The sequence below is a fragment of the Callospermophilus lateralis genome, unplaced genomic scaffold (genome assembly GCF_048772815.1).
Source record: "Callospermophilus lateralis isolate mCalLat2 unplaced genomic scaffold, mCalLat2.hap1 Scaffold_144, whole genome shotgun sequence".
Lineage (NCBI taxonomy): Eukaryota > Metazoa > Chordata > Mammalia > Rodentia > Sciuridae > Callospermophilus > Callospermophilus lateralis.
Window position 1 is genome coordinate 633,896 of NW_027512584.1, and position 26,991 is coordinate 660,886.

Sequence of the window (26,991 nt, forward strand, 5' to 3'; positions counted from 1 at the left end):
CTAATTCTTGAAGTGGGAATTATTTCCTGGCCAACCCTAGGAAAGATCTGTCACTTTCCAATGATAGAATCTGTGTTAAATGCTGTGGAGCCCAGTCTATAGGAAGGAAATGCTACATATTGTTCACATCCAAATTAGGGATTAGGCCCACTTACCTGATTGTCCAGCTGCAGGTTAGAATGAATATTGTGGGAACTACAGCAAGACTGGCCCTGCTGGTCTCATTTGTTTGACTTGGGTAACATTTTCTTTGAAGAGTTGTAGTGGAGCTAAATAAACTTTGCCCCTGGAAGTGCTTTGAATAGTTACTAGAATTCAGTAAGGGCTAACTAAATATTCAGAATATTAGAGAGTTTTATTAGAGCAAATGAATCTAATAACCCATATAATGTGCATGATTTTAAAAACAAAATGGTAAAATCATAAGCATCAGGGTAGTAAATTATTTGATGTATAAAAATGTTTAGAATTATAAAAAATAAAATAATTTTGAATTTTTGATTGTATTATACATTAAAATTGTATAAACTAAGAAACAACATGTAGAATGCCAAGAGATAAAGTGATAAGGCCAAATTTATTTCCATAAGGTTAAAGAATTTTGGTCAATCTTTACATACTAATATCAATATTAAACACCATATGCACAATGAGTAATTTTAAGTACATATTATATATTTCTCATTTTTCTTCTTCAAAACACCATATATATTAAAAATAATTTTATATTCATTTACAGAAAAGGGAATTCACATACATGGTTATCAAGCCCAGATTTTATGTTAAGCAGTTTAACTTAGTAAACCTTCTACCTTTTTAATAGCTTTTTGAAAATTTTGTTTTTTCCTACTCTTTCTTTCTATCTTTTTTTTAGTTCTATCTTTTTTTAATGTGGTGTTAAGGATCAAACCAGAACGTGCAAGGAGAGCATTCTACCACTGAGCCACAACCCCAGCCCCACTCTTGTCTTTCTTTAGTTTTATTTATTATTATGTTTGAAAAAAAATTACATTGTTAAGTGATTTTTTCCATGTGTTTTGAAAGATAAAGTGTTCTGTCTACAGATATAAATGCATGTGTGTGTATATATAGTACGTAAAAATAAATTTTAAGGCCATATTGGCAGATGGAAAAAACACAAATGTCAAGGAAAGTTGATTAAGAAATAAATATATAATAACAAAAACTAAACTCTAGCATTTATTGATTTAACAGATGGTGAGTTAAAAACTAAAAACAAAAACTTATAATGTAATATGACTTTTAAAATTAATGATATTATTTTGTGCACTTGTTTGGAAGTTTGTTATTTTCTACTTTTATTTAAAAAAAAGAAAATTCTCACCTTTAAGTTCACAAATAATTTACTTTTTTTCACTAAATAGATCCTGTTTTTAAATCATCATATGTACAAATATTCTTGTAAGAATATACAATTTACTCCTAGATTAACAGCCACAATGTTGTAGTAGATTTTTACAAACATATTTCACATATTTAATATTATTAATAATAAATATGCATTCAACCTTGTACCTTAAATACAGACCGTATAACTTATTTTTAAAATATCCCACAAGATATAAAGCAAACAAAGTACTATCAATCACTTACTAAGACCACTGAAATCCTAAATGCAAAAAAAATTATTCAGAAATTTGATATGAATACAACTTGAAGATAACAAAAACTCAAACAGAATACTTCTAGTAACTTATTTTTCAAAATAAGATTCTCTTCAATTGTTTGTCTCTTGGTAGAAATCCTAAAAATGCAAATTTAATACATGCAACCAAAGAAATATTCAGAGGCAAATGCATTGCATGAAATATTTTTAGTATGAAAAAAAATGAAGTAAAAAAATAAATTGGTACTTAAGAAATATTTTAATTAAGTAAATCTAACTAAGGAAACCAAAAGTTAGTAATGATGAAATTTCTTAAAAAATCAATTAGAAGAAAAAATTATTGAATGAACAGGTAGTTCTTTGGGAAATAAACAGCTTTTTAAAAAATGAAGTAAAAACAGCTGAGGAAAATCTAGTTAAGAGAACAAAACATAACTACCTATCATTTAAGATGTGAAGCAGATATAGAAGAGATTAAAATATAAAATTGTATAAAAGTTTGTTCTGATTAATTTGGAAACTAGTTAGTTTGGAGGAAAAAAAATAACCAAAGTAAGTAAAAACAGAAAATCTGACTACATTCCAAAATCTTCCTCAAAAAGAATATAAGCAAATAAGAATATAAGCATCATCATCTCCTCCTCCTCCTCTTCCTCCTCCTCCTCTTGGGATTTTCTGGCTTTATACCACTAATGCCAAAAATGATGATGTCATATGATTTTAAAATGTTTGCCCAGGTTTGAGTGTGTAAAGTACCACTGACCTCCCTCTTCCCAAGCAAGGATCCAGCACTTGCACTTCTAGACTACTGTGTGTGTGGGGGGGGTTAAGCTGGGATAGGCAGAAGGATCCAAGAAGAAGGACACAAAGCACAATCTTTCCCAAAATATCATCTGGAGTAGGGGGTGTATCAGAACTGCTTAGACTTACATTTTTCATGACATAAAATTTAAAAAAATACTTTTCACATCACTTACTACAGACACTACATGCATGTGTATATGATTATACATTCAGCTGATAAAAATGCTTCTTGAAATAATACCAATCTTGCTGTTTTCTGGACCTCAGCACACCATTTCTTTCCATCATATTCTACTGTATACTATTCCATAAATTCTGCTTTATCCTATTTGATTGGTTAATCTCACCAAAAACTGCTATTCTAACATCATCTCCAATCAATAGGTTCTTAACTTTGTTTTAATGACCCTAGTATAAAAGCACCCCTCCCCTGCCACCTGTACCCAAGATTATTATTTTTTAGGGGAATGGGGGATAACTTGAAGCTATATCCTTCATGTTCTTCACATCCTATGGGTCCCACTGTCCTTTCAGACACTCACACCTTGTACAGCAACCTGGGCAGCACACATCTTTCCCTTACACAAGGGAGGAGGGCCATCTTTGTGGCTTCCAAGTCACCTGCGTGTGCCCCGCACAGCAGCTGCTCTTCTCACCTTTCAGCTTCTCCTCGGTGTCACTGTCAGACTCACTGTTCTCATCTGTCACTAGACCAAAAGGGTAAGGAAGGAAGTTGCAAATGTGAATTCTTTTAATGCAGGAAATAGACCCCGAATTTCTAGTTTAGAGGAAATGTTTTGTCATCTGTTTAAATGTGACACAAACTCTAATTCAATATATTCCCAAATTTATTAATTTGGGTTAAGATGGCTCTTATATCAAATATTACAGCAAGCGACACTGGCCCTTCAGGCTTGTGGAGCCCAGAAGACAGCTATCGTGGCAGGCCAGGGCATCCAGGCCTCTGATGACTGGAAGGAGGCGGTGGCAGAGGAAGCCAGAGCATGTACCACCCAGGCTGAGCTCCTTGCTCTTTGCCATCCTAAGGACAATGGCAGAAAGTTACCAAGCACCAGCTTGTTCCCCTCCCTGGCGAGCAAACCAGAAACAAGAGGACACAACTTCTAGGAGAATGATTCCAGGGGCTTGCAGGGAGAGAGGTGTGCTGGGGGCCCACCTTTTCCTGAGTTGCTCTCCGTGGACTGGGACAGCCTCTTCACCCGTTTCTTTCCTCTCCGGGCCTCATAAGTGGCGTTGATTCGCAACACCAGCTGCCAGACACAGAAGAAGGAAAGCCAGTGTTAGCAGCCCCTGGCCCCCCTCCCAGGTGCGGCTGGCCTTCCTAAGCTGCCCATTCTCTCCTAGGATGATGGAGGGCCAGGGAGGGGGAGGGACCCACTTCCCACTGCCTGACGGCTCTTCTAGGCATTCTTTTCTGCCACATGGGAATATGACTGCCAAGAAAACCAGAGGAGGCTGCCCCTCACTGCCACATGGGCCGCTATTGTCTCACAAGCTAACTCATCCAGCTGGGACCATGAGGAGACAATTTCATTGGCTCATGGTGTGACTGCCTCACCCTGATATGTCACTGTAGCTGGGGAAGGAGTGTTTGCTCCCTAAACAAAATAAGAAAGGAAGAGACAGAAAAAAACAGTTCCCAGGGAGGGTGCCTATGGTGGGAACCATTTCAAAAAATGTCTGTACAGCTCCGAGCAGGATGGGAACAGGGATTAGAGTGGCTCCTGGGTCCCCGCTTGGGCCTGCATGGAGCTGTGCCCTGTACTGGAGTACATCTTCCCGCCGCATGGGAGCACTCCTCCTGACTCACAGGTCCTTCATGTACTCCCAGAGTAGCACATGTATGGTGCAAAAGTACACTTGGAACATATGCCTATAGTCCCACTGACTCAGGCAGGAGGATTCCAAGTTCAAGGCCATCCTCAGCATCTTAGCAAGACCCTGTCTCAAAAAAAAAAAAAAAGGGTTGGGAGTTTGGAGTTGTGGTTCAGTGGTAGAGCACTTGCCTAGCATGTGTGAGGCACTGGGTTTGATTCTCAGCCCTACATATAAAGAAAGGAATAAAATAAAGGTCCACCAATATCTAAAAAAGAGAGAGAAAAAAAAAAGGGTTAGGGATGTAGGTCAATCCTCAGTACTGGGGGAGAAGAAAGTGCACCTGTGACATATCCCAGGCCTCCTAGAAGGCTACCTGGCCCAGATGGCTTCCACCCTTTACTACCACCAGAGCCCCTGCTCTCTGGCCCCACCAATTTCCAAAGCAGATGAGCTGTCTGCTGCCTATGATAGCTGCCTGGGTGAATGCAGACCTGCTTCAAAGGCAAGTGCTCTTCTTGCTGGTGACCAAATAAGAGTTTGGTGTTACCTGTGCTTGCTCCCCTCCTCTCCTGAAAATCTGGAGAGTGTGGAAATCTGGTGAGTGTGGACTGACATATTTTGCTTTGCTGGGTCCCTAGGTTTTGCTGTTACAGAGAACATGTTCATGACACAGGTGGTTCAGAACCTTATACAAAGAGGAACTCCAAAATCAGTTGTTTTATGTGGTTTAGAAAATTATTCTTTTTTTTTTAAATTATTTTTTAGTTATAGGTGAACACAATGTCTTAATTTTATTTTATTTGGTGCTGAGGTTTGAACCCAGTGCCTCACACATGCTAGGCTCTGCCTCTGAGCTACAACCAGAAAATTACTCTTATTCCTTTTTTTTTTTTTTGTGGTGCTAGGTATTGAACCCAGGGCCTTGTACATGTAAAGCAAGCACTCTACCAACTGAGCTATATTCCTAGCTCCCTTATTACTTCTTACACAGATAGCTATATAGCTTTATGTTCAATGTTACATAGCCTTTTTTTTAGTTGTCAATAGGCCTTTATTTATTTTTTAAAATATTTTATTTTATTAATTGTAGGTGATGCTGAGACTCGAACCCAGAGCTTCACACATGTGAGGCAAGTGCTCTACCAAGGAGCCCCAGCCCCAGCCCTCAATGTCACATAATTTTTTGTTGTTATTTTTAGAGACAGTGTCTCACTTTGTTGCCCAGGCTGGCCTGAACCCCTGAGCTCAAGCAATCCTCCTGCCTCAGCCTCCCAAGTAGATGGGACTACAGGTGCATGCCATTATGTTTGGCTTAACATTTTTTTTTTTGTCAGTATAAGTTAGTGTACAAAAATGTATAGTAGTAACTATTTTCTGTGTTCTATGATTATTTTAATCTTATTTTTTAATCTGGTTTGAGTGTTCCAGACTCTGCTGCCTCTAGCTGGGTGGGTGTCTGTGGCTATCACTTGGCCTCCATTATTTAGTGTTCTCAGCTAAAAAACTGAGGAGGCTGAAGCATTTCAAAAGTCTCTTCTGGTACTAACTTCCTGGGCTTCTATGATAAAGGTTCTTAATTGTCCTTGGACTTGTGAAGTACTCTCTAAACCTCTCTCAGTGCTGCAAGGTGAGGCCCTCCACACACATCACTACCTAAAGGCACATTCTCCAGGTTGCCTGCAACAGAACCTCTCCTGATGCCTTACTCCAGGCTTTTCAGCATCACCTGCTCCTTTCAGCAAGTAGAAGCCTGTAGATAACCTGGCTGGGAGAGAAAGAGGTCCACCTATGCACAGTTGAAGCAAACCAATCAGCAATTTTAAAGGGAGCTGCATTATATGCTGACCCATAGTGTAGGGAATTCTTTGGTGTGCTGAGAAGAATAGGAGTGGGATGCGTAACCGGGGACAGGTCCCAGGGGAGTGCAGTGATCAGCTGTTGCCAGTCCCCATCTCTATTCTTCCCACCTTGGATCAGCTCCCCAGAATGGCTCACCAGCATCTCTCCATAGGCGGAGTACTGGGTTCCATTCCTGTTGTCTGCTGAACCCAATGCCTTGTCACATGCTTAGACACCTGAGCATTCTGACTTCTGATGGCCGTTTAGCCCTTCACTTCCAACCAGTGCTTCCCTTGCCTATTGCCTTGAACCTGATTCAAATGAGGCCTCCTCCATAACCTTCAAATTCTTGCCTGTGTGACAGTTACTTTGTATTTACCCTGACTATCCAGCCATCCCCTAGCATGCTCACATTCTTGAACTGGCCCTTTTTCTTTCTTTCCTTGTGTTCCAACTACATTTCCCACAAAAGCAGACATTGTATAAATGAACTGTTAGCATTACTCATGATAGCCAGAGTATGCACGACCCAAGTGTCCAGTGAGAGATGAATGGATAAACAAAATGTAGAATATGCCTTCAATGGAATATCATTCAGCCTCAGAAAGGAAGGAGAGTCTGACATATGCTACAATATGGAAGGACTCTAAGGACATCATGGTAAGTGAAATGAGCCAGGCACAGAGGGCAAATGATTCCACTTATGTGAGGTACCTACAATAGTAAAATCAATAGAGACAGAGAGTAGGAAGGTGGATACCAGGGGCTGAGCAGGGAGACATGGAGACTTATTGTGCAATGGGTAGTTTCTGTCTAGGAGACAAATAAGTTCTAGAGAAGGATGGGGGTGCTGGTTGCTGAACAATATGAGTGCAATGAATGTACTGAATGGTACACTTAAAAATGATTAAAATGAGCTGGGCAGAGTGGTACTCACTTGTAACTTCTGTCAGAAGGCTAAGGCAGGAGGATTGCAAGTTCAAGGCTAGCCTCAGCAAATTAAGAAGACCCTGTCTCAAGATAAAAATAAAAGGGGCTGGGGATGTAGCTTAGTGGTAGAGTACCTCTGGGTTCAATCCCCAGTGCCAAAAAGAAAAAAAAAAAGATTAAAATGATAAATTTTATGTTATATATATTTTACCACAATCTAAAAAACAGAACTAAATGTCACTGGGTCAAATTTTGAGGGGTAGGGTTTTTAAACCCATTCAGAATCTCCCCCCAAAATATCCAAAACCAGTAAGAAAGAAGACAGTTATAGTAAACATCCTTCCACTTATCTGATCAGGAGTGTTGGCACATTCTTGTAAGCCTGGTGATTTGAGGACTAAGGCAAGAAGATGAAAAGTACGAGGTCAGCCTTAGCAACTTAGCGATGTAACATATAGAAAATGTCCCGTCCCCTCAGACCTCCAAACTTATCTGCACAAAGTTTTATGATGTTCATGATTTCCTAAAGCCCATGGCTCTGAGTTCGATGGACTTCCCACTCTAACAGTTGCCAAAGCAAGTTGGTACAGAAGGGGTCCTGAACAGCCTGCCTACTCCAGAACAGGCTGCTTTGGCATACTGATTATTTTGGGTTCTGGGTGAGAGTGCCCATCTTAAAAATCACAGGTGTAAGGTGGGCACACTTACCCTCCCTCTTCTTCCTGGAAGCTGGACACGAAGTTCCCATGTGAAAGATGCCCTCCCTATACTGGGAGAGACAAAACATTCTTATCACTAGAGACAGAGAGGTGAGGCCAAGATAAACCTGTACAAACCAGCCTTGCTAAACTAACCCTTACCTTTTAGTTACTTTCCCACAATTGCCACAATTTTTTCAACTCGGAATGTAAATATTTAAGCCCAGTAACTTCTTTGGGTTTTCATTTTCTTGTGAAGGCTCCCCACATACATGTAATTAAAATTCACATGCAGGGGCTGGGGCTGTAGCTCAGTGGCAGAGCACTTGCCTAGCACATGTGATGCATTGGGTTTGATCCTCAGCCCAGCATAAAAATAAACAAAGGCATTCTGTCCATCTACAACTACAAAAAAATAAAATAAAATAAAAAATAAAAAAATTATCATGCATTGTTCCTGTTAACCTGCCTTAAGTTAGTTTAATTTTTAGGCATATCTTCCCTGAGAAGATAGAGGAAATGCCTCCCCTACAGTACCAAACTGGTCAATGAAAAGACCAGCACTACAGGGCTTAAACTGAGTAAAAGACAACATAACCAACAGAACATAAGATGTACAACCAAGCCATGGGCATGTTTTACTTTTGGAAGGCAGGGACCAGGAGACATTTTGTTTTTGTTTTCTTTGTGGTACTGCTAATTGAACTCAGGAACACTACTACTGAGCTAAGTCCCTAGTCCTTTTCAAATATTTATTTTTTTTTAAATATTTATTTTTTTAGTTGTAGCTGGACACAATATCTTTATTTATTTTTATGTGGTGTTGGGGATCGAACCCAGGGCCTTGCCTGTACTAGGTGAGTACTCTACTGCGGAGCCACAACCCAGCCCCCAAATATTTATTTTGAGACAAGGTCTTGTTAAGTTGCCTAGGCTGGCTTTAATCTTGTGATCCTCCTGCCTCAGCCTCCCAAGTTACAGGGATTATAGTGTGAGCCACTATGCCTGGTCAGAACATGTATTTTGGCAAATGTTGCCTCAGGGAACATACTGGCACCAGCTCCTGACAAAATCTCAGGTCTAGGCACGATGGATGGAGGTCTACTTTTTCAGGATAAGGAGGAGAAGGCGGGGCTGGGGATGTGGCTCAAGCGGTAGCGCACTCACCTGGCCTGCGTGCGCCCCGGGTTCGATCCTCAGCACCACATACAAACAAAGATGTTGTGTCCGCCAAAAAATAAATATTAAAATTTCTCTCTCTCTCTCTCTCTTTAAAAAAAAAAAAGGAGGAGAAGGCTATGGCCTTTTGAGTACAGGCACTGAAAACACTGGGTCTGAAGAACAGTTAAGGCAGGGAGAGACATGGCTAAGAGGAAGTGTATATATAAGACCACAATAATTATTAGGACAGAGGCTGAGATATCCTAGCCTTCTGGTTTACCTTGTCACCTCCTGTGGGTGACAGAATGAACAGAGGGCCCAGTGACTGGGTCTCTGCCCAGCCTGTCCTGCAGCCTTCCTTTGCAGAGAAGAAGGATTGCATATTGGAACATGAAGTTGGTTGTGAGCATTACCTTGGGGATCTTTTTCTTCTTCCTGCCATTCTGTAGGTCTCCAAGGTTAAAGAAAGTGTCATCAGGACTGCTGGGGGTGGAGGGGGGGCTAATTCTGGAAGGGGACCCAGTTCCATCCCGACTCAACTTCCTAGCATCCAGCAGTTTGAAGTTCCACCTCTCTGAATTTTGCCGGACAAAAGCAGGTTTGGAGAATGATTGCTGTGTGAGGAAAGGAGAACAGATGAGTAAACCAATACACAGGGACTAACAAGGAGATAACTGGTGGTGCCAGTGACAGGGACCATGCAACTGAGAAGGGGAGCTGGTCTACCTTCCCAGAGTATGTGGGGTTTATGTAGGCTAACAAGTGTCAGTTTAACTTATCCAATCCTGGAAAATTTGTGTGACAAAGGAGTAAATCTAAACTGGCCTGTCTTTTCGGACAAGCGGATGTCACCTGGCTCAGCACCCCCCACCCCCTGCCCCCGACTTTACAGATGAGGTTCTCTGACAATACAAGACACGGGGACTAGGAGTTACAAGACAGAGGTCTGGCTGTGACCCTGATGCTGGCAGCCCATGTACCCACTGTGCAAGAAATTTCACTTCTTTGGACTTCCATATCTTTCCCTCTCTCTCTTTCTGTGCTGAAGATTAAGCTCAAGGCATCGTGCATTTAAGCAGATGCACTCCCACTGAGCTGCATTCCCAGCTCCAATTAGACTAAGACAAATTTTTTTAAAGTCAAAAGACAAAAAAACTTGCTAAAAAATTTAGGGGCTGGCTGGGTGCAGTGGCACACACCTGTAATCCTGGCAGCTCGTGAGGCTGAGGCAGGAGGATTGTGAATTCAAAGCCAGCCTCAGCAACTTAGCGAGGCACTAAGCAACTCATTGAGAACCTGTCTCTAAATAAAATATTTAAAAAGGGGTTGGGGGTGCTGGGGTTGTAGCTCAGTGGTAGAGCGCTTGCTGGCAAGTATGAGGCATTGGGTTTGATCCTCAGCACCACATAAAAATAAATAAATAAAACAAAGGTGTTGTGTCCAACTCCAACAAAAAAAAATATTTAAAAAAAAAGGGTTGGGGATGTGACCTAATGGTTAATCATCCCTTGGTTCAACCCCTATACCCCCCAAAAAAGGGAGGTGTGTAGTTTAGTGGTAGATTGTTTGCCTAGTGTGCATGAGGAAGGCCCTGGGTTTGAATCCCAGCTCTGCAAACAAACAAAAACATAACTCATCACACAGAAAAAAACCCTCATTTTCCTGATAAATAATACAAATTAATGAGAAAAAGACCAATAATTTAAAAGAAAAACATGCAAAAGAAAGCTTATAGAAAAGAAAGTGCAACAATTTTTTAGATATATAAAAAGATTCTTAGTTTCACTCATAAAAGAAAATTATACTCCATTGAAGGAACATTTTTCACTTAAAGATTAGCAAAGGTTAAAAAAAAGGTCTGATATTCATTTTGTTGAAGGTGAAAGGAAAAAATCATTTCCATACACTGTTGATGGGAATATAAATTGGTACAATTCCCCTCTAACAAAATGACATGTGACCTTTAATCAAGAAATTCTCCCTCTAGGAATTCCCCCTACTGACATACTTGAACTTATTCAAGGAAAGCTATGTTGTGCAAAGTATATCGTATATGGTGATGTGGTTTATAATCACAGAATGTTAGAAACAACCTAAATGCCCTCAATAGAAACTGCCAAATAATGGGCTCAGGTTGTGGCTCAGTAAAGAGCGCTTGCCTTGCACATGTGAGGCACTGAGTTCAATCCTCAGTACCACATAGAAATAAATAAATAAAATAAAGATATTGTGCCTATGTATAACTGAAAAAAAAGAAAAGAAAGAAACTGCCAAATAAATTATGGCATATCCATACAATAAAATATTATGCAACTGTAAAAAAAATTCTTGGGCTGGAGGTATGACATAGTGGTAGAGCACTTGCCTAGCATGCACAAGGGCCTGGGTTCTATCCTTAGCACTGCCCAAAGCGCTGCCCAACAAACAAAACAAAACAAAACTTGTGTCGTGTTCTTTATGCATAGAATAGTTCTGGAAGAATAGTTCTCCATGGATCAAGAAATTGATTCACAGTGGTTTTGGTGGAGGAGAGAAAAGGGGGATAAAGGTAATCAAATTTTCACTGTATACTTTCATATTTCTTGAATTCAGAACCATATAAATGTACTAAAATAACACTTTTAAAATTTTTTATTGTTTTGGGTACTGAGGATTGAACCCCAAGAGTGCTTAACCACTAAGTTATATCTCCAGTCCTTATTCTTTTACATTTTTTGTTGTTATTTTTCGTTGTTTTTTTTTTTTTTTTGGTTCTGGGAATTGAACCCAGGGCCTTGTGCATGTAAGGCAAGCACTTTACCAACTGAGCTATATCCCCAGCCCCTATTCTTTTAAATTTTGAGACAAGGTCTCACTAAATTTCTGAGGCTGGCCTTAAACTTGGGATCCTCTTGTCTCAGCCTTCCAAGACCTAGGATTATGGGTGTGCCCCATTAGTTGCCAGCTTAAAACAATAAATACTAGTTAGACAAAATAAAAGAAACACTTTTAAGTCTTTTCGAACAGTACTTTCAGGTCTTACATTTTACAATACTGCATAGTTACTAAGTCTCTTTTTAAAATTGATGAATGAACTAAATGAGATAAAGGCATATAAGGCAGCTGGCAGAGTGCCTGATATAATTCAATAGATATGCAATATTATTTTGCTTCCTCTCCCTATGACACTAACATGTGTTCATACTTCAATAGGCTAACTACATTCTTCTTTTTCTTTTTATTCCCTGGTGTTGGGGACGGAACCCAGGACCCTCAGGCACACTAGGCAAGCGGCTATACCTCCAGCCCTAACTACATTTTTCTTTCTTTCTTCTTCTTTTTTTAATTTTTTTTTTTTAGTTGTAGATAAACACAATACTTTTATTTTATTTATTTATTTATTTTCATGTGGTGCTGAGGATAGAATCCAGTGCCTCATACTTGCAAGGCAAGTGCTCTGCCACTGAGCTATAATCCTAGCCCCTAATTGCATTTTTCTGGTATGTTAATCTAAATATTTTCCTGCAATCTTAACTTATTCCATTTAATGAATGAGCTTTCCCACTCAAATGTTAAGGTCATATATATCATAGCTTTTTTTTGATACCAGGAATTTTTCGGTACCAGGGGAATGAATCCAGGGGAACCTTACCACTGAGCCACATCCCCCAGCCCTTGTTATTTTATTTTGAGACAGGGTCTGTCTAAGTTGCTAAGGGCCTTGCTAAGTTGGTAAGACTGGCCTCGAACTTGAGATCCTCTTGCTTCAGACTCTGGAGTTGCTAGGACTACTACTAAAGAAGAATGTAGTCCACTACCATGCCTGGCTACATTGATCACATTTTAAACCCTCAAAGAATAGGTTTATTTTGTTCCACTAAGTTCTCATTCTAAGCTAGAACAGTAGTGATAATGAGTTCAGAACATTTTCAAGATTTCCAAGAATAAAGACCCCTAGTCTTCCCAATGGCTGGTTCTATTGTTTTATCATTGGTCTCCAGTATCAATAAATTGCTCAGTACAGGAAGTATTAACTTTCTTAGGTCACTGTGGGTATCTTAATCATACTGGCACAAAAACAAATAACTGGGCATGATGGTGCTTTCCTGTGACCTAGCAACCCATGAGGCAGAAGAATCTCAATTCAAAGTCACCCTACCTCAAAATAATTTTTTTTTTAAAGAGAGAGGGGGGGGAATTCTTTTTAATATTTATTTTTTTTTTAGTTTTCAGCAGACACAATATCTTTGTTTGTATGTGGTGCTGAGGATCGAACCCAGGCCGCACGCATGCAAGGCGAGCGTGCTACTGCTTGAGCCACATCCCCAGCCCCAAATAATTTTTTTTAAAGGGATGGAGACACAGTTCAGTGGTAGAGCACTTGCCTACCATGCACAGTATTAAAGAAAAATGAAGGGCTGGGGATATACCTCCGTTGGTAAGAGTGCTTGCCTTGCATGCACAAGACCCTGGGTTCAATCCCCAGCAACAAAACAACAACAACAAAATAGTAACAAGGACCTTAAAGGCCAAATTTCATTTGCAATGATATCCAAAGAAATAACCTAATTCTTTAACTGGATTGAAAACTCCTATCAAATTGTTGGCAGTAGTATTTGTTTTCATTAAAGATTTAGATTGTGATATTGTTTAAAGGAGATTTGACCTATGGAAAGATTTAAGAAGAAATCAAAACAATGCACACAATTTTCTAAAGAATGTCAAGAGGGGGCTGGGGATGTGGCTCAAGCAGTAGCGCGCTCGCCTGGCATGCGTGCGGCCCGGGTTCGATCCTCAGCACCACATCCAAACAAAGATGTTGTGTCCGCCGAAAACTAAAAAATAAATATTAAATTCATTCTCTCTCTCTCTCTAAAAAAAAAAAAAAGAATGTCAAGAGGGGCTGAGTGGGTGGCGCATGCTGGAGGATCTCGAGTTCAAAGTCAGCCTCAGCAAAAGTGAGGTGCTAAGCAACTCGTCTCTAAAAATAAAATACTAAATAGGACCGGGGATGGCTCAGTGGTTGAGTGTCCCTGAGTTCAATCCCTGGTACCAAAAAAAAAAAAAAAAAAAGTACATAAAGAGGCCTGGCAGAGGCTGTGTGTGACTGCATCACCCAGCAGTCACAATGCTGGAGAAAGGGTCTGGGTTGTCACAGAGAATCCAAATAAGCACCGAAAATCCAGGAGCTGCCATGAGGAGGTGGGATTCCAGTAGTTTCTTAGATAATACAAAGGGGAGACTCAGGGACTATGTGGGGGAGCATTATGAAGCATATAAAAGTCTGAGACCAGGCTTGGGGGTGAGGAGAACAAATTAGACCAAAGAGAGTCTTCATGGCTCCAAGTGAGGGCCACAAACAGAAGGGAGAGATAACACAAGGAAGATGTCTGTTTATTGAAGGCCTCTGAAAACAAAGCTATGAATCCTGGATTTAGCAGGGGCCAGCAAACTGGGGCCAGAGAATATTTAAGGCTGTGGCCACATTCTCATCGTTTCAACTCTCAACTGTGCCACAGTACTTAACTGCTAATGCAGCCACAGTCAATGTGACACAGATGAGTATGGCTGTGTCCTAATAAAACTTCATTCATAAAAATCAGGCAGCCAGCAATGGTGTGCCAAATCCTAACTGTAGTATAAAGGGAAGTCACTACAGGATCCTAAGGGTGATTTTTTTAGACTTTGGTCCAGAAAAGATTACAGCTTTTGATAAAAGCACCTCACATCAACATATACAGTGCCCAACTCTGTCGTGCCTCTATTTAGTAGCTCTGTCACAGATGTACACCAAGTGTTTTTTAGAGATTAGGCACCACAAAAGAGCTGTAGTGTCCAAAAGGGAAAGGCAGACAGGATCCTCCTGGCCTGATGTCTGACTTCATGTGAAGCCTCTTGCATTATTTCAGGAAGCTGAGTGTGGGGAAGATCAGGTGGTAAGGAAGCCCTGCACCTTCTAGAGGGAGCTGACCTGGACACATTTTTGGGGGTGAGTATTGGGGATTGAACACTGGTTTACCACTGAGCTATATCCCCAGCCTTTTATTTTAAGACAGGGTCTTGCTAAGTTGCTTAATGCCTAAGTTGCTTAGGGCCTTTGCTGAGGCTGGCCCCCAATTTGCAATCCTCCTGCCTTAACCTCTTGAGTTGCTGAGATTATAGGTGAGTGCTACTGCCCCCAGCTTGCTCAGTCTTATCTGTGAATGGTATCATATGTAGAAGAGAGTATCTCTAGCCAAGCACAGTGGTGTATGTCTGCAGTTTTAGCTACTCAGGAGACTGAGGTTGGACAACTGTTTGTGCCCAGGATTTGAAGGCAATGCAGTAAGACCCCACCTCAAGACAAAAGCAACAAAAAGAGTGTCTCATATTAGCCCAAGTTTCCTCTATTGTAAAAATTTGTTCCTGCTGTATTCTCTGTGCTGTACTAGGCATGGGAATGGTGGGTAACACACAGCAAGAAAAGAAGGCACAGTAGAAGGCTGTCTTCTAAAAAGAGCTTGCATTCTGTGTTCATTAGGCCTCAGCATCTGCCCCAGCTGCACATCTGTTCTTTTCTGAGGACAGTCTGTCTGACAGACCCTCCCACTCTACTGGGACCAAGCAGGAGCTAATGAAAGAAACATCCCAAAGATGGCTTACGACCTTTCTGTGGCTGGCAGAGGAGGTCAACATAGAAGGACTGCTTCAGCTGAGACTGTTTCTAAGGTCCTAGATGCAGCCCAGATGCCACAGATGCTCAGTGAATATTTGATGAACTCAATGGAGGAAGTGGCGAAACCTGAAGCTTTCCCCCAGAATGGGGGCATAAACCAGACACCAGATGTGGGAGTGTAGAGTATCGAGTGTGGACATGGGGCCCTGCTGATGACTTGCAGAGGCCCAAACAGCCTGCAAGTATCAGTGGCAATCAGACACATGCACCAATCAACCAGATGCTCTCTCCTTAGGACAGATGTATCTGGACTGCAAGCTCTGGCTGCCACCACCACCAACCTAGTCTAGCTGTTTAGGTGGCAAAGGCTCTGGGCTTTCTCTGTCTGGCAGGAGAAGGAAGAAAGGGCTGCTCAGCCTTTAGTTTCTGGTTCCAGGGAGGTGTACCCTGCTTTGAAACGTTTGCTCTGGGCAGATGTTCCTCACTGTTCTGAAGAGGAAGTATAGTGCACTCCCCTGTGGAATGATGAGCCAGGAGGGTGGGATGGAGCTTTCTTCTCCCAAGCAAGCCTTGTCCACTATGGGGAAAGGATTTCCTAGATGTTGGATATGTCCATATTCCAATGAAAACACAAACACAGGGCTGGGGATGTGGCTCAAGCGGTAGCGCGCTCGCCTGGCATGCGTGCGGCCCGGGGTTCGATCCTCAGCACCACATACAAACAAAGATGTTGTGTCCGCCAAATACTAAAAAATAAATATTAAAATTCTCTCTCTCTCCCTCTCTCTTAAAAAAAAAAAGAAAACACAAACACATTTCCAAGGGAAGTAGAAACCACTAGTTATTGGTTGTCATGAATTACTCACAACTACCCTCTTTTCCACATGATGGGAAAAAACGGCAGTTGATTGATTTGGACAAGTATTATAGTAACTGACGTGGGTCTGTAAGCCATATCCTTCATGATGGCTTCTACCTCAACTCTTCTGGAAGATGGTGGCAAGAGCTTCCCGTTAGGACCAACAAGTGCAGAAGGCAAGCCTCATGTGGAACAGCCCCCAGCTAACAGGGAACACTGACTCTGTGGGACTCAATAGGAAGATGGCTGCTTTTCTCAGGCTGAAACCAGATCCTTGCAATGGGATTACAGCCTGAATTTGGTATTTCTTTATTTCTAAAAAACTGAATATTTGTAACAACTACTGGGGCCTTAGGAAAGACACAAAGAAACAGAATATAAACTGTGTGACCTTGAGTAGTTTGTCGTTACTTAGGGAGATGTTTTTAAGACACATTACATGATTTAAATCCAAACTCCAATCATAATGTAAGAAATGTCACAAGGCAATAGACAATTTATGTGAAATGAATGATATGGCTTCTGGGTGTTACAGGCCATCAAAGGTGAAAAACTTCTAGGTGCTGCAATGGCCTAACCAACTTCCCAAAGGAGGCACCAATGAGCTGCTCCTCAAAGGACAGGATGGAGGGAGCGGAGGGAGCGGACAAAGACATAGACAGAAAGAGCTTAGCCGGGGATTAGCAAATTACAGCCCAGGGGCCACATCTGACCTGCCACAAGTTGAGAACAGGTTTTACATCTTAAAAAAAAATATTTATTTTTCAGTTAAAGGTGGACACAATATTTTTTATTTTATTTTTAAGTGATACTGAGGATCGAACCCAGTGCCTCATGTATGCTAGGCAAGCACTCTACCACCGAGCCACAACCCCAGCCCCAGGTTTTACATTTTTTTTTTAAGAGAGAGAGAGAGAGAGAGAGAGAGAGGGAGAGAGAGAGAATTTTTTAATATTTATTTTTTAGTTTGTTTTTGGCAGACACAACATCTTTGTTTGTATGCGGTGCTGAGGATCGAACCCGGGCTGCACGCATGCCAGGCTAGCACGCTACCACTTGAGCCATATCCCCAGCCCCAGATTTTACATTTTTATATGGTTGAAAAATAAAATTCAAATTTCAGTGCTCCCAATTAGTTTCACTGAAACAGATACTCTCACTTGTTATATATCATCTTATGGCTGCTTCACACTATAATGCAGGTAGCTACAACAGAGACCACCTATCCCACAGACCCTAAAATATTTACTCTCTGGCTGCTTAGAAAAAGTTTGCTGATCCTTGGCTGATAATATCAAAGGGTAGCTGGTAAGCTCTGCTGGCAGGGAGTGTTTGCACATAAGAACTGTGGAAGATCAGGCAGTGAGGGGTGCTTGGAGATCAATTATGAAAGATACTTAAGGACACACTAAAGAGTATCAACTCCAACTATTAGGCAAGAGGTTGAAATTATTAGCATGTACATGAATAGTTACATTATCTATGTGCACATGGTACAAAATTACAAAAGGTTCAAAAGTATACTCTGAAGTATACTCATACATTGTTGATGGGACTGCAAATTGGTGCAACCACTATGGAAAGCAGTATGGAGATATCTCAGAAAACTTGGAATGGATCCACCATTTGTCCCGGCTACCCCACTCCTTGGTTTATACCCCAAGATCTTAAAATCAGCACACTACAATGACTCAGCCACATCAATGTTTATAGCAGCTCAATTCACAATAGTTCAACTATGAAACCAACCTAGATGCCCTTCAACAGATAAACGGATAAAGAAAATGTTGTACATATACACAAGAAGAATGAAATTATGGCATTTGCAGGGAAATGGATAGAACTAGAGAATATCATGCTAAGTGAAATGAACCAATCCCCCAAAACCAAAACCCAAATGTTTTCTCTGATAAGCAGATGCTGATCCATAGTGGGGTGGGGGGATAGGAAAGAATGAAGGAACTTTGGTTTATGTAGAAGGGAGTAAGGGGAGGGGTTGAGTTGTAGGGATGGGAAGGATGGTAGAAAGAGACAGACATTATTATCCTATATACATGTATGATTATACTACTGGAGTGACTCTGAACCAGTACAGCCAGAGGAATGAGAAGGTGTGCTCCATTTGTATACAATGTGTCAAAATACATTCTACTATAAAATGAATAAATCAATTAAAAAAAAAAAGCATACTCTGTAAAAAGAAAGCCAGTCTTGTGGCCTACAGGAAGTGAGGCACTGACAGTTCCACCAAGGTACCTGCTTAAAGTCTATCCATGCTAAGATCCCTCACAGAGATATTCTTCTACATCCATGAACACAGGTGAGCTCCCATGCTTGTATATACTTTCATTTCAAAACACCAACAAATGGTGGAATACTATATACTGTTCTTCACCCTGCATTTCAGTCTTGTGTGTCAGAGTTTGTTCAGTGCCTTCTTCTGAACAGCTGTATCACATGGATGGACCATTTTTTATGTAAAAAGTTTGAGGAGAGTTCTGAGCTAGAAGCTCAGTGGTATTTTCAGAGATTCTGTCAAGCAGTGGGGGTCCAGGAAAATGAGAGGCAGGAAGGCCAGTCAGACAGTGGATAGACAGATCCAGGCTGTGACAGACAGAACCAGATGCCTGGTTGTGAGGATGGCCTGAACTCCAGAGTGTTCAGGGACATGGTACCTGGGACCCCTCTCCTGTCACCACTCCCCCAGGGCTCATACCTTGGTGGGAGTGTCAGGTATGGAAGAGGTGGGAGAACCAGGAAAGGTCAAGACACATTTCTTGCCCAGGCAGCGGCCATGTAACTCGATGTCTTCATAAGGGTTTTCCTTCATTGGCGGATCTGTGGTCAAAGGCAATGGGTCAGGAACCTGGGAAGTTTTCCTCATCAGAACACTGAGGCTAACATCTTGGCCTCTCCTGTGCTAGCCCTTGTGGGATGTCTGTTGTTTTGCTGCCCATCACCATTTCTCTCAGTGACAGACCCTGATTATCACTAGGGTAACAACCTGTCCCCTCCCTTATAGCTATGTAAGATTAATTCAACCCCCAGTTTCAGGACTTCAGCACTCTAGGGGCCTCAGACTGCTGCCTCAGTGATGAGTTCAGGTCAGGGTTTGCATCCCAGCCCAAGGCAAACACCACATGGCATTCCCAGACTCCAAAGTAAACAAGGGAGCCAAGCTGGTCTGGCCAGAGTGAACCTCAGGATTTTTGCAAAGACTTGCAAGACATAGGTACTCCTTCCCAGGGGAAGGTATGAACTCCAAGGAGCTGTTAGCCCTAATCCTGAGGATGATGGAAAGTCTGCTGAGAATAAAGCTTCTCTGGGAGGTAAGAAATGGAGGAGGAAAAATGCCAATTCTGGTCATAGGTCCATGACCTCCCTTTGTTGTTCAGTTGGTGTCCTTGTTCCTATAACTGAAAGCAACCTCTCAGGCATACGCTGCAGAAGTCCAGAGTTCATACCCTCCTTCAATTTGGGAAGCTTGCTGCTTTAGAAAACCCCGCCTACACAGCTCAGCTGACTGAGTGCATGCCCCGCCTCTCCTCCCATGGTATTTTCTGGTACTGGAGACTCCATGCATGCAAGTCTGTGGGCATCCACCCCACCTGCCTCTCACATGGACACACCTATGGGTTTCTCCCTCTTCCCAGCTCGCTTCCTCTCCCACGGTAAGCAGATACCAGTCTGAACTCACACCACACTGAAACTGTGATCTTACAGAAGATTACTGAACTCCCCAAACAAACTTTGAATATGAGCCCCACTTTGGAATCTAAGAGGAGTCTTTGGGGCTAGGCCAAAGTTACTCTCCAACAACACATTCATTTAGTCTGTACTCTGATGCCCTGTTAGTGCCATACTCCTGAGTGTCTGAAAAAGCATGCTGGTCTTCAGTGTTTTCTTTCATTCAGTCATCCCTACAATTCACGGAGCATCTGTAAGGAGCCAAGTCTTTTACATTCTCTCCAGTCCTTAAATAACCTGCAAGGGAGCCATTATCACCCTCACTATTCAGACAAGGGAGCTCAAGTTCAGAGAAATTATGGTATCGCCGACTCAAAATCACACAGCTAACAAGGGGCAGAGCCAAGATTTCATTCCAGATGGTGACTCCAGGCCTTCTGTTTCTTGGTCCACACCCTGCCTCATGACCAGCCCTTCTTCTCCCTTCCAGCCTCGTGTTCTCACTTATCTCACTGAGGCCCACCCACTCTCCCCTCCTGTCTACCTGCTCTCTCATTCATTTGACTACACCTCTGTCTTTGTGTGTGCACGTGTGTGCTTCAAGCAGCATCCCCATTTCCTCTCCCTCTTTCTTACACCCATACTCACAGACATTTGGTCTCTTACCTAGAATGTCTTCATAGACGTTCTCCTCTGATAAAGTGCGTGTGAGCCCCAACTTAGTCTGTGCATACCAGTCCACCCTGTTGTTCTCGCAGGAAGACTGCAGTAAGTCTTCGAACTCATAGGACTTTCTGAATTGTGCAAATGGGAGGGAAAAACCAAGAACTTGAATCAATTTAGGCTTCTTCAGAGAATATACACTCCTCTCTAAATTTGTTCTTAGAAAGCTTTCTATTATTGAAATCAACTGTTTTTACAAAAGTGAATATCCACAAATAAGAAAGGTGGCTTTTGCTTGCAAGAATATTTATGCTATTATGCTAAGTGAAGACAGTAAAAAAAAATATATATATATATATATATATATATATATATATATATATATATATATATATATATATATACACACACATGTATGTGTATATATACATATACATACACATATTATTCACATATATTTTCCCCAGGTTGCAAATAAACATATCCACATACAATAAAAAGAAAAAAACAGAAGTGAAATACAGAGGTGCCATCTCAGGACTGAGGAATGGCTAGTGACCTCTCTGCTCTTTTAATTTCCCGGACTTTAATTTTCTAGTATTTACGGACCATACATTACTTCAATTAACAGAGAAGCAGTGAGGGTGAGTTCAGAGTGGACCAGAGGTCTAGGCACTGGCTCTTTCCTCTAACCTAAGTGGCAATAGTCAGTATGGAACCCAAGGGCCCGCTGAGGCATCCTGTCTTGCCTCTCAGAGAGCTGATCAAAGGGACTGGCTCTCATTTGTGACCTGGCACATACATAGCTTTCTACCATAAAGCACTGATGATTTTCATAACTTTGAATATTAGGAGAGGTCATATTATGTAGCATGAAAAACTTCAGGCATCTTAGGATCCACAATACCTCCCACCTTTTTCTTCTCTCTCCCACTGGTCTCCAAAGTAACCATAATGTCCCCTTCCTGACAGAAGCACAGCAGGAGCCTGCTCAGGCTCCTGAGGCTCACTGTCCACTCCCAAGCAGAAATATTGAGAATTTCTCCAGAACACACCTGGTCCTTCCTGAATGGAATTTTAGGTGAACACACTGTCCACCCACTTTGAGCAGGGCACATCCCCCAAGCTAGCCTTGACTTGGTGGCTTTTGCTTGCAAGAATATTTATGCTATTATGCTAAGTGAAAAATAGTAAAAAAAAAATATATATATATATATATATACACACATACATACACATACACACACACACACATATGTATACATAATACAAATATTTTTCCCATGTTGCAAATAAACATATCCACATAAAATAAAAAGACAGAAGTGAAATGCAGACGTGCCACCTCAGGACTGAGGGATAGCTAGTGACCTCTCTGCTCTTTTACTTTTCCAGACTTGAATTTTCCTCTTCTTCTTACATAGTCCATTTGGTCACAACCCTTCTGTGGCTCAGAAACCCAGCTCTTTTTATTTTGTTCACAGTGTCCAGCAGAGTTCTGCACATGCTCCATGATAAATACTTGTAGTTGACTACCTAAATATTCATAGTGTCTTTGCTTGTTCATCTGCACTCCCAATTTTCTTCTAGCCCCTAGGGAAGATGTTTTTCTGGTGGCTTGGATTTTAAAACAAACCTGAACATGGCTTCCTCACAGGCCCTTTAATCCTAGGTGAACTACTTAAGTCAGATAAATTCAGTGTCCTCATTTGATAGCAATTATCTCATAGAACTATTGAGAGACAGAGAGAGAGAGATGTTTATAAAGTGTTCATCATTGTCCTTGGCACTTAATGAGCACTCAACAAACATTAGCCATTAATTATGTAGCAACTGTTCTATACTGACATGTACTGTGTGGAGGCACTGTGCTCAGGAGTCAATAAATAAGGGGTGACTAAACAGTTACTGTCCCTGCCTCATACAGCTTACCTTCTAGGGAGGAAAACATATTGAATCAGTGCATGCACAAATAAATACAGTGTAAACTGTGTTAAGTTCAATGATGGGAAAGCAAAATCTGCTATAAATGAGAGCATTAGGAGGACTGGATTTAGGGATACATCAGAGAAGGCCTTGGGACAGTGTCACTGAGACCTCAAGGATGATAGGTCTCAGTGGGGGAGGGTGGGTGTGAAGGCTCTGAGGCTACAGAAAGTTTGGTGCTTTCAAGGAAATAGTTGTCATAGAGCTGAAGTGTGGGCAACAGGTGTGGTGAGTGATGTGCAACAAGATGACAGATCTGGGTGGAGATCATCAACCTCCTTCCAACCTCTGGGGAGTGTGTGCATAATTAAAATTTTCCTTATCCACTACCCTTCCCCCATACTGAGAATCTGTCATTTGATGCAGTAACCATTACAGTTCTATAATTTCTCACCTTTCTCAACAAAATTTTTCAACTGGGCAGGTGAGGTTGGAGCTAAGTAGAGGGAAGAGGCGCTAAGACTTTGTATTCTAAATGACCCTTAGTTGCCTTCTTTCCTTTACCCTCCATCCATCCCTGTAGATATCCCATTTATGAAACTGCTCCCCAAGGTAACCAGCAAGCTTCTAATAGAACCCAACTACTTTCTCAGTCTCTCTTTACATGACACTGCTTGCTGCCATGTTCCCCTTGGGCCTCACACCTTTTCTAGAATGTGGGGTAGTGCTGCTCAAAGTGGCCATCATGGATGGGGTTGGTATGCGACTGTGTGTCACTGTTACTACTAAAGACGTATATATGGAAACTGAGCAACCATTTAGAAACTGTGTATGTGCGTATGTGTGTGTGTGTGTGTGTGTGTGTGTGTGTTACTAGGGATTGAACCTAGAGGCATGCTACTTCTGAGGTACATTCTCAAGTCTTTTCAATTTTTTTTTTTTTTTGAAACAGGGTCTCACTAAGTTGAGTAGGTTGGCCTTGAACTTGTGCTCCTTCTGTCTCAGTCCCTTAATAGCAGGATCACAGGTGTGTACCACTGTGCCTGGCTTAGTTTAATGTTTTCTATGATCTTTCCACATTTCTAAGAATCAGATGCTAATATAAGAGTTCAGGCATACTTTGCATTTGATTCCTGACATATAAAAGACAAGAACAATCCAAATAGCATTAGAAAATCCACCTTGAACTGGGCATGGTGGCTCATGCCTGTAATCCTGTTATCATGATGTGTTGGTAACACGTGTGCAAGCAAAGGGTTTGGGAAGTTAGTTTTTCTAAAGCATTATTTCTATAATCTACACAAATGCCTTCAAGGAATTTTATCTTCACCTTTTGAGGTCCAGGTAGGTGAGTAGCTCCCTGAAGAGGAGAAACATGTTTAAGCCAATCAATCATTCAACCACTTAGCTAATTCTCTAAAAATATTTTTAAATTAGAAAAAAAGTTTTAGCATCTTTATTAACTTTGAGAGAAAGGAAATTTCCAAAGGCTAATGAATGATAACCACATTCAAATTGGCTTCTTTTTAAACATTTTCAAAGTTCATTCCCCATGCCACCCACATTTTTAATAAGTTCCTTCTGCGGGTCACAGCATGCTCAAAGCTTGTAAGGCAAAGGCAAGAAATCCCCGCGTGGGGATGCCTGCAGCCTGGGGAGGGTGTAACCTCTCAGCCTGTTGGCCTCCCAGGCCCTCCCATGATCATTTGGTAGTTGATACTCCAGTTTTAGAGGAGCTAGAATGACCTGACTATTTTTTTTTCTGTTTTCTTTTTTGAGATAGGAATTGCTGCGTTGCCCAAGCCAGTCTCTAACTTGCGATCTTCTTGCTTCAGCCTCCCAGGCAGCTAGGATTACAGGTGTGCACTACCACACCCACCTCCAATGAACTCTGCTAAAGGCAGTTATAACCTATGTAATATACAAATTTCAACAATCAATAACAAATACTATGATTTCGAGTAGTATTTCGAATGTTACTGATGACTTTTCCATAGTTTTGTAAATGAAATGCTGACTGAAGAATGGGCAATAACCACGAAATTAAAAGTCCAAAATGGAACTCAGATGGGAATCTGCTTTCACAGACGAGAACCTCCTCCTCTTCCAGAGCTGCATCTCAGGAAGGCCACTACAATATTTAGGCCTCAACCTGGAAGGCACAGTCTAAACCTCCCTCTCTCTGACCACCCACATCTCACACATTAACCAGAGTTCTACCTCCAAAGCATCCCTGGAACCCACCCACTTCTCTCAACCCTCACTGCAGTGACATTACAAGGTGACCACAAGCTCTTCCCCCACCTCTGACTTGGTAGCCCCTCGAGTCTCCAAGCTGTAGCCAGGAAGATGTCTTAAAGATGTAAATCTAATTCTTTCTACCTCTCTTAAAACCCTTCAGTGATTCCCACTGCCCTTAGGTAACAGGTCCCAATCCTTCCCCTGTCTACAGGGCTCTTCCAAAGCTGGTTCCAGGAGGCCTCCAGGCCTCATCTCACACCCTTTAGTTCCTCCAACACACCCAAGGCTTTGTGCCGCAGGGCTTCCAACTATTTGTTCACTCAAACTGCACATCCATCTGTCATAATTCCCGTGGCACCTTAGGCTTCCTCAGAGACCTGAGGATGGTTATACATAACTAGTTGTGTACTTCTAACTATTATTAGTCTATAAGTTCCACGAGAACAGGGTCTTCATCTATCTTGTTCATTACCATGTTTCCATGTCTAACACTAAACAGGTTCACAGAAAATATCTGTTAGCGGAATAAGTGAATGAATATTTTTAAAGCTGGCTTTAAGGGCACATTTACCACTTTTAATTTATCCCTACTTTGGGTTTAAAAAAAAAAAGCAGCTATGGTCTTGAGTTAGTCAAATTTTTGGAGCAAACTTCCCTCAGAATTCTTTTTAGTAATGGCTCAAGTAAGCTTGGATAGCCTACAGCCTAGCCACCACTTCAAACCATTCTGCTAGGGCAGAACCCACAGATGCCAAACTCTGACTTGCTTAATACACTTAAGCTGCCAGAATCTCTTTTTTTGCCTATCCATCCCAAGTGGCCATGGGCAGCTCTTCCCCAGGGCCCAGCTGACCTCCCAGAAGGCCATTCATCCCACCAGGTGGTTCCCAGTAGGAGGCTCTTAGTTTACATTCTGTTTCCAGTGTTTCCCTCTACTTATTCCCATGATCATTAAAGTTGAGTTTCTGCTTTTCTCTACCTTAGATCCAAAGTAGAAATGTTATAAGAAAAAACCATCTCTGTCCACCATTGTGTCCACCCTCCAACGAGAAGTACACATGACAACTATTCTTATAATACATAATAGCAATCATGGTCTCTGTTTTCCAATGCAACTACTATTTAAATAAATGATTTTACTAAATCAAGTTTCTCAGCTTTCAGAGTAACTTTTGATTTGAACCTCAAATAAACAATTTGCTCCTTTGAAGATTTTAAACGTTTGGATTTTAGCCATGGTAATTCAGTTATCTCATGGACTGACATCCATGTTGACAGAGACAGGCTCATAATGACAGAGAGAGACTGCAGTGAGGCTGATAGGTTACCTTTAACTGTTAAACCAATGATAGCCAAGCACTGCTGCCCAGCCAGGGAGCTATGGAGAAAACTCGGTCCTACGGAAGGTGAATGATGGGATCAATACTGCAAAATATGACTTGCAGAACACATGACCCAAAAAGTTCATAACCTCAAAAAGTTCCGAAGTCTTACATTAAAGCTCCAAGAAAAGGCTGAATCCATAGCCAAAGCAATCAGTTGATAAGTTGAAATCTTGGCCAATGTAGTTATTTGGTTTCATAAAAATCCAAACATTGTCATATGATCAAATTAAACTAAAATGCAACATTTTAAAATTTAATTTTGTATGTGTGTTGCCGGGGATTAAACCCACAGCCTTGCGCATACTAGGTGGGTATTCTTCACTGAGCTATATCCTCAGTCCTTAAGTTGAAATATTTTGAGTATGTAGATGCATGTGAATTCTGGATGTTGCTTATACTTAGAAATCTTTAAATAACTTTTCTTGTTAAATATTGGCCTTAAGGCTTTTCTGCCAAAGTTATTAAAGGTAGCCATAAAGCATACATAACCAAGTTAATGTTGCTGTAGGAACCTTATCTTTGGAATTTCCTGACATTTGAGGATTTCTCATTTTCCATTTTAAGACTAAAAGCATGAATCCTTGCATTTAATTTCCTGAGGCTTTAGAGAAATGAAGACAGAAGAGCAAAGAAAGGGAGAAAGAGGGAGGGAGAAAGGAAGAAGAAAGAAGAGTAGAAAGAAGGGGAAGGGAAAGAAA

At 41.3% G+C, this 26,991-nt stretch overlaps 1 protein-coding gene across 1 annotated transcript in view; it reads right to left on the bottom strand.

Moving 5' to 3' along the window:
• Nucleotides 1-2,202: 2,202 nt before the first annotated feature.
• The window catches only part of LOC143640247 (DENN domain-containing protein 2A-like), a 76,971-nt gene continuing 52,182 nt past the window's right edge, over nt 2,203-26,991 (bottom strand). The window contains exons 5-10 of the mRNA XM_077108120.1: nt 20,745-20,872; nt 19,108-19,229; nt 9,312-9,512; nt 3,609-3,702; nt 3,053-3,138; nt 2,203-2,316 (exon numbers count right to left, since the gene is read on the bottom strand). Coding sequence (XP_076964235.1) covers nt 2,203-2,316; nt 3,053-3,138; nt 3,609-3,702; nt 9,312-9,512; nt 19,108-19,229; nt 20,745-20,872 — 745 coding nt within the window. The remainder of the gene's footprint in view (nt 2,317-3,052; nt 3,139-3,608; nt 3,703-9,311; nt 9,513-19,107; nt 19,230-20,744; nt 20,873-26,991) is intronic.